The 8547-nt window shown below is 44.3% G+C and overlaps 1 protein-coding gene across 1 annotated transcript; it reads left to right on the top strand.

Moving 5' to 3' along the window:
* Positions 1–5205: 5205 nt before the first annotated feature.
* LOC142915497 (uncharacterized) lies at positions 5206–7636 on the top strand. The gene has a single exon (XM_076061252.1). It carries the CDS (start codon positions 5230–5232, stop codon positions 6307–6309), a length of 1080 nt encoding a protein of 359 aa, XP_075917367.1. The 5' UTR covers positions 5206–5229; the 3' UTR covers positions 6310–7636.
* Positions 7637–8547: the final 911 nt, after the last annotated feature.

Genomic DNA, 8547 nt, shown 5'->3' with positions numbered 1-8547 from the left:
TCTGGTTTTGTGCATACATGTAACATTTGATCTATAAGGGTCAAACATTGAATAAGTGATGTTAGGACAAAGTGTGTGTGTGTGTGTTTGGAAGTAACCTGTACAGAGAACTCAGGTGAGACCCGTTGTTCTTGTGATACAGGTCAAACGGTGTTTTTGTGTTCCACGAAGCATCCGGAGCAACTCATTGTCTTTGAAATAGGTAGCACACTCGGATCATTCATCAGTTACAAGGCATACCACTTAAAAGTTACACGTATAGGAGGAGATACATTCTCTACAACACGAATTGTAGTTTTGTCTTACGTGTTGACGTAGATTTTGTCTAACTAGGACTAGAAATGCTCCTTGCTGATTCACGTCTGGATGTTCGTTACCTATCGGTTGAAGCAAACCCCACTGCTGTTGTTGAGACGCTGTGCACCAATAAGGGTCCAACACATTGACGGCCTTCAGGCCAGGAAAGTCACAACATTTGCACACGAAGGACGCATTCACGTTAAGTAGATGGCCTTGTCGGGGGTTCGGTTCGATGCGGACTTTCACCTGTTTGGGATTGCGGGATCGAGATAAGGCGACACGGAGCTGCTAGCCGTGCGAGAAGACCGCCGTCTGCAGATAGATTCCAACGTAATCGAACGTCTGTCCCTGCGCCTCCGTCGTCCATGCAGGGGGTGCGTCGGTTTGCAGCGCCCCCTGCATGAAAACAACGGAAAGTGCAGCGCTTATCACAGATAAAGTTGTGCGCTTATATTTCGATTTAAAGCTTTCGTGACTGCAATGATTCATCTTCTTTGGTTCTTTCGGTAAAGTCACGTAGAATGAGAATAAAATAATAAATTGATAAAATAAAATAACACAATAATATTCTCACGACGTTTCGGCCACAACACAAGCGGCCTTCATCAGGTGAAGGGAGCGAGACTGTCTGGTAGGACAGCGCTGGAGTGAGAGAGCCACGTTCAGATCACGGCTTTTTAAGCTGTGTGAGAGGAACAAAGAGCCTTGACGAAGGAATTAGCATAAAATTTAGCATTGAAATGGCTGAATGATTAGCTATTTCTGTGACCAGTCACAAGCTAATCATTCAGCCATTTCAATGCTAAATTTTATGCTAATTCCTTCGTCAAGGCTCTTTGTTCCTCTCACACAGCTTAAAAAGCCGTGATCTGAACGTGGCTCTCTCACTCCAGCGCTGTCCTACCAGACAGTCTCGCTCCCTTCACCTGATGAAGGCCGCTTGTGTTGTGGCCGAAACGTCGTGAGAATATTATTGTGTTATTTTATTTTATCAATTTATTATTTTATTCTCATTCTACGTGACTTTACCGAAAGAACCAAAGAAGATTGTGCGCTTATATTTAAAATGTTATTCTTTTATAAGGTGACGTTGAAATCGAAAAGTGTTTGGCCAGTTGATGATTTCAATCAGATTGATTAATTTATTATGAACCACATCCGAGCTTTTGTGGTCCTGTTGAGCTAAAGTTGGAAAAAGTCCGTGACTATAACTTCGCTCAATATTGTAAACGTGTTTCTATTATTTAGTTATTGTTTAATACAAACTACTTCAGATAGTGGGTTTCAAGATGTACTTGAATGGCACGTTCGTTGTTCCGGTATTTAATGGTTTGGACGTCATGGCAAATGGCTTCCATTGATGTGGAAGTCAATGGTGGATGATCATTTGACATTTCGGTGCTGATTTGGAGTAGATTGTTTAACTGTTGCATACCGGGTGGTGAAATGCTTTGCCGAGTACCTGAACTATTTGACCGAGTGAATTCATGAAGAGTTCGATACGAGTTTGAGCGTTAATATTCTTGCGGAACAACAAAGGTCGGATATTTTAAAGATTCCTGATCATACGTTTATTGCGACAATGTTCACGGGGAACACGTGTGGAGGAGAGTTCCGGGTGAAGTCTCCCCTTACCTGGCAACCATGGTGGCTGTCCGCTGATCACTCTCACTCCGTCACAGCTACGAGCTGTAGGGACAGGACGCTCCACCCTGGCGCTCTTTTAATTCACAGCACCAAGACTGGAGAGCCTCATCCCTGTAGTGCCCTCCTGTTGTGCCGCATCATTTACCGTGTAACGAGGCAATGTTTTCATGAGCAGTGCGTTCCACTACACACCCACACGAGCGAACCATGTGCAACAGTGTGCGTACATACAGACACGAACAAACACGCGGGTGCACATACACACACGAGCGCTTACTTGCAGACACGGACGAGTGGAGATGCACGCACGAGTGTGGTCACCACCTGGCTAGCTACACTAGTCACGTGATAACTAGTATACTAAACTATACACTACACTATACACTACACTATACACTACACTCTACACTGCACTATATACTACATTTCTATACACTATACACTACACTACTATACACTACACTATACTAAACACTATTTTACACTACACTATACACTTATACACTACAATATGCACTACTTTACACTACACTATACACTACACTATACACTACACTATACACTACTTTACAATACACTATTATACACTACACTACTATACACTACTATACACTACACTATACACTATACACTACACTATACACTACACTATACACTACTACACACTAGTGCTGCACTAGTCCCCAAACTGCAAAGACAAAGGCTCCCCAATGTAGACTGACGCATCCACAGACCCACACGTGGACCCACGGATTCGCACAGAAACCCACGGACTCATCGACTCCCACTGGGCGTGCGCTGTTAGCGAGCACCGGTGAGGGTCGCGATGGAACAACACCAGGGGCTGGTGTGGACAGAACCACGGCTGGCCGCTTGTCTCTCAAATTCTGATGTTAGCACCCCCACCCACCTCACCACCTCCTTAATTATGGCTGAGTCCACCTAAGTGACGCTCAGGACTGCTTCAGGTAAGGGGCCGACCTTAAATGATGTCACGCGATTTTAGAGGATTTTTGACCCCCCATCGTCATACGACGTCACACAAAGTCAGACCCCTCCCCCTCAATTATGACGTCACAAAGTTCTGCCCCCCTCCCCCCCCCAAAAAAAACATGCTTCAAATCCCTTTAAACTGTTGTCATTGTAGTGCGTATTTAATGTAGCGCTGCACTCTGTGTGTGTGTGTACACACACACAGTGTGTGTACACATACACACTGTGTGTATGTACACACACAGTGTGTATACACAATAATGTCCACGTTGTTGCTGAGTTCACGCACCCAAGGGAGGGGGCAATGGAAAATTAATCTAAATCAACTTAAACTCCATCCCCGCTCTGTGACGTCACCACTAGCATGACCTCTTCGGCATGAAGTGCCTACGGGAGGTGTAACTCGCTAGTGACGTCATGTCACCAAGGTATTCACACTCCCCCAAACCCGTCCACGGCGCTCTTCAGCGTGACGTTACCTCCGCTTGGGTCACCGCCGATATCAATCCAGTGCCAATCCTTATTTGGGCAAAGGTACGCGCGGTGACTGGCGGTTCATTAACATAATGTATTCGTTGAAGCCGTTGAGTGTTTATTGCGACGGGTTCAGCAGCCACGCCCCATCCCTCGACATATGGCCCGGACTCATTAACATAATTTATTCAGTTACAGAGCCGCTCATTTTGGGAGGGGCGTGTCTCTTACCCCGGACGTGACGTCATGTTACCTGCTTACGCGCGCGACGTCGCGAGGTAACAGGAGGCTGCTGGTCCGCGCTTGCACTGAAATCCGAGGTGAGAAATTCTCATGGTGGTAGTGGTGGTGGTTGTTGTTTACCAAGGTAGAGCCTCTCTCTCTCGTAGGGATGTCAGTTGAGTAGCAGCGAGCATGGGAATCGATGTCCAGGCTGGAACTTTACAACGCGGGGCCTAGCCACGCGGGGCCTTGCCTCCTGCCCTCGCCTGATTGCATTCACTTTAATTATCTCGCTTAAGTTTAATTTGTCTTCACCCTGAACGCCACTTTGTAACTTTGTTTTATTGTAAACATTCACGCAGTTTTTATTTTCTTTTGTTACCAGGCCAAGCCCGCTTGAGCTGCTATACCGCTCTTGTTATCAGAAGCGACCTGCCCACAACAACACAAGGTGAGGCTTTGTCAACGTGTGTGAATGTTTTGACTTAAAACTTTGGTGATTGCAGGAATTAATATTCTTGGTTCTTTCGGTAAAGTCACGTAGATAGAAATTAAAATAACAGATAATAAATTAAATGAAAAATAAAAAAATGAAAATGAAGCAAAAAACCCACGACGTTTCGATCGCGACACAAGTGGTCTTTATCTTATTCAATTTAATCTGTTATTTTTATTTTCTATCTACGTGACTTTACTGAAAGAACCAACAATACGTGCGTCAATGTATCTATCGGTCAAAGACACTAACCGTGTGCCGCTGTTGACTCTAAATGTGTGGAGGGGAACACCTTCACCACGGGGAGAGAGAGACAGAGACACGGATAGCCTCGGCTATGTTGATGATCCTCGATTCATTACTTGGTGAAGTGAGGAAGAATTAATGCTGAGCAGATGAAGGTGGTCAGGCATGGTTCTGGTCACACCACCACCTGTTTTACTCATGGCAGTGTGTGACAGTGTCAAGTTTGTGTATGCAGTAAAGTCTATTAACTCTGTTGAACACGGAGGTTATATCAAAACAATAGTTTATTTGAGTTTTCCTCTGGAACTCTTTATACGAATGGAAACAGGAAGTTAACACAGCACACACATTCAGCTGAAGTCGGAACTGTTCATCCCCAGCATTCAAAGACATAGCATGGATTCACACCTGAGTTGCGATTGAACGTTGATTTATGCATTTCTGCATAACACAAATAGTATTGTTTTCAACACCCTTTGCTATGTCAGCTGAATTTAGCTTTCATAAATATTCCTTTTGTAGTCAGACAGCCTAATTTGTGTGCTTAGAGTTTTGAGTTAACATTCATCTTGAAGATATGAAGGCTTCCAGGCATATTAATGATATTTACCCTCTCACTGTGTCCCATAACAGCCCGTGGAGAGAAACCCTTCAGGTGCACTCTGTGCTGGAAGGCATTTGCACGTTCATCAAATCTGATGAATTTGGGAAACTTTTTCACTACATCATGAATATATTAATAAGTATAGATGTGTAAGTCACGTGTGCATTCCTCTGTGCCTGACGTGTAGATGGTGTGGATATTCTTTTTTTCTGTCTGCAGCTGACGCTTCCTCTGCAGAATTGGTCTGATGGAGCAAAGGCACTCAGCGCAGCTCGGTACGACAAGTCAACAATGCGACCAGCGTGCATACAGCACGGACCGGACTGGAAATCTGACACGGCACCAGAGAACTCACACGGGAGAGAAACCCTTCAAGTGTACTCTGTGCAGGAAGACGTTTTCAGATTCATATAATCTTGTAACACACCAGAGAACACATACGGGAGAGAAACCCTTCAGGTGCACTCTGTGCGGGAAGGCGTTTGCACATTCATCAAATCTTAAAGTACACCAGAGAACACACACGGGAGAGAAACCCTTCAAGTGCAGTGTGTGTGGGAAGACATTTTCAGATTCATGTAATCTTGTAAAACACCAGAGAACACAGACTGGAGAGAAACCCTTCAAGTGCAGTGTTTGTGGGAAGGCATTTTCATGGTCATCTGCTCTTAAAAAACACCAGAGAACACACACAGGAGAGAAACCCTTCAAGTGTACTCTGTGCGGCAAAGCGTTTTCAGATTCATGTAATCTTGTAATACACCAGAGAACACACACGGGAGAGAAACCCTTCAAGTGCAGTGTGTGCGTGAAGGCATTTGCACAGTCATCTGCTCTTGTAAAACACCAGAGAACACACACGGGAGTGAAACCCTTCAAGTGTACTCTGTGCGACAAGGCGTTTTCAGATTCATATAATCTTGTAATACACCAGAGAACACACACGGGAGAGAAAGCCTTCAGGTGCACTCTGTGCGGGAAGGTGTTTACAGTTTCACGAAATCTTAAAGTACACCAAAGAACACACACGGGAGAGAAACCCTTCAAGTGCAGTTTGTGTGTGAAGGCATTTGCACAGTCATCCGATCTTGTAAAACACCAGAGAACACACACAGGAGAGAAACCCTTCAAGTGTGCTCTGTGCGGTAAGCCGTTTGCAGATTCATCAAATCTTCGAAGACACCAGAGAACACAAAAGCATCACAAGGAGCGGAGTCGGAGTCTGAAATCAGCTTGTGAAAGTCAAAGTGCCGCAATGAGCCCATCCCTCATGAAACAAGAACCGGAAGAAAATCCCAGCTTGGACACTTTAAAGGTATCAAGGTGAAATATGAAGAGGTGATGGTGAAATGTGAAGATGAAGATTCATTTCCAGAATGGGACCTTCACATTGATGAAGGCAACGTGGAGCAGGAGGAGAATTCTGACTGAGGCAGAGTAAGGCAACTCCCAGCAGTTTGTGGAAGTGGAGGTGTGGGTGGACTTCCTCCTAGACAATACAAAGTCAAGTGGAGACCTGGTAGATGTGTAAGCCAGAGACGATGTCGCTACAATAGATGCACCTTTGTCACAGGCCTTTAATGACAAGACGTGAAGTTGAACACTTTGTGGGCCCATGGGTTGGGTAGATCTCTAACCAGGAGCAAGAGCCAATAAGCTCCCAAGCATTCACTATGTTATAATAATTGCTTTTACACGGTGCTTGCTTAATCGCCTCAGCAACTCGGAGTTTTGTGTCGTACCTCATCACAAACACTCAAAGAGCATCCCCAAGTGGCAGCTGCCCCTGTGTGGCACAAGGTGGTGGCCCTGCACCGGCCTGCATGTGGACAAGAGCCTGTCAGTAGGGGGCGATGATTGATGCGTCATCTCAGTTGTGTAGTTTGTAGGTAATGTTTAGAATTTGCTACATTTTCACTCAGACGCCAGCATGCAATGGCCTACTCGTTTTGAATGACACAATAGTATGTTTTACATTCACTGTGAAGCAGACTGTGCAAAAAAAATTTTCAAAGCTTCTTGTTAATATGATGTAACATGATGCAGTATATTTCACTGCAGTAATCCAATTTTGTTAATATGCCTGTCAATAATTTAGAATGAATACTTGTCTGGTTTTGTGCATACTTGTAACATTTGATCTATAAGGGTCAAACATTGACTAAGTGATGTTAGGACAAAGTGTGTGTGTGTGTTTGAAAGTAACCTGTACAGTGAACTCAGGTGAGACCCGTTGTTCTTGTGATACAGGTCAAATGGTGTTTTTGTGTTCCACGAAGCATCTGGAGCAACTAATTGTCTTTGAAATAGGTCACGCTCGGATCATTCATCAGTTACAAGGCATACCACTTAAAAGTTACACGTATAGGAGGAGGTACATTCTCTGTACACGAATTGTAGTTTTGTCTTACGTGTTGACGTAGATTTTGTCTAACTGGGACTAGAAATGCTCCTTGCTGATTCACGTCTGGATCTTCGTTACCTATCGGTTGAAGCAAACCCCACTGCTGTTGTTGAGACGCTGTGCACCATTTAATGGTCCAACACATTGACGGCCTTCAGGCCAGGAAAGTCACAACATGTGCACACGAAGGACGCATTCCCGCAAGTAGCCCATGCTCCGTTTTGAAGTTTTAAAATGAAGCGTCTTTGAATTGTGTTGTGTTTTGAATTAGATGATTTTATTTCTTCATTAAAAGCTTGTATCAATTTACATCTGGAAGACTTCATTGAAAAGGACATTTCGTGTGAATTTTCTCTCGTCGTTAAGTAGACGGCCTTGCCGGGGGTTCGGTTCGATGCGGACTTTCACCTGTTTGGGATTGCGGGATCGAGATAAGGCGACATCGAGCTGATGGCCGTGCGAGAAGACCGCCGTCCGCAGATCGATTCCAACGTAATCGAACGTCTGTCCCTGCGCCTCCGTCGTCCATGCAGGGGGTGCGTAGGTTTGCAGCGCCCCCTGCATGAAAACGGAAAGTGCAGCGCTCATCACAGATATAGTTGTGCGCTTATATTTAAAATGTTATTCTTTTATAAGGTGATGTTGAAATCGAAAAGTGTTTGGCCAGTTGATGATTTCAATCAGATTGATTCATTTATTATGCACCACATATCTGAGCTTTTGTGGTCCTGTTGAGCTAAAGTTGGAAAAAGTCTGTGACTATAACTTCGCTCAATATTGTAAACGTGTTTCTATTATTTAGTTATTGTTTAATACAAACTACTTCAGATAATGGGTTTCAAGATGTACTTGAATGGCACATTCGTTGTTCCGGTGTTTAATGGCTTGGACGTCATGGCAAATGGCTTCCATCGATGTGGAAGTCAATGTTGAATGATAATTTGACATTTCGGTGTTGATTTGGAGTAGATTGTTTAACTGTTGCATACCGGGTGGTGAAATGCTTTGCCGAGTACCTGAACTGTTTGACCAAGTGAATTCATGAAGAGTTCGATACCAGTTTGAGCGTTAATATTCTTGTGGAACAACAAAGGTCTGATATTTTAAAGATTCCTGATCGTACGTTTAATGCGACAATGTTCACGGGGAACACGTGTGGAG

Source organism: Petromyzon marinus, unplaced genomic scaffold (genome assembly GCF_048934315.1).
Source record: "Petromyzon marinus isolate PM22_M1 ecotype Great Lakes invasive population unplaced genomic scaffold, UKy_Petmar_22M1.pri1.0 PM_G_Scaffold_32, whole genome shotgun sequence".
Taxonomy (NCBI): domain Eukaryota; kingdom Metazoa; phylum Chordata; class Hyperoartia; order Petromyzontiformes; family Petromyzontidae; genus Petromyzon; species Petromyzon marinus.
Note: the sequence above shows the minus strand (reverse complement) of the source record. Positions and strands in the feature narration are given on the sequence as shown.

Excerpts from the sequence above, each read along its gene's own strand:
- LOC142915497 (XM_076061252.1), top strand. The coding sequence starts at position 5,230 with ATGGAGCAAAGGCACTCAGCGCAGCTCGGTACGACAAGTCAACAATGC.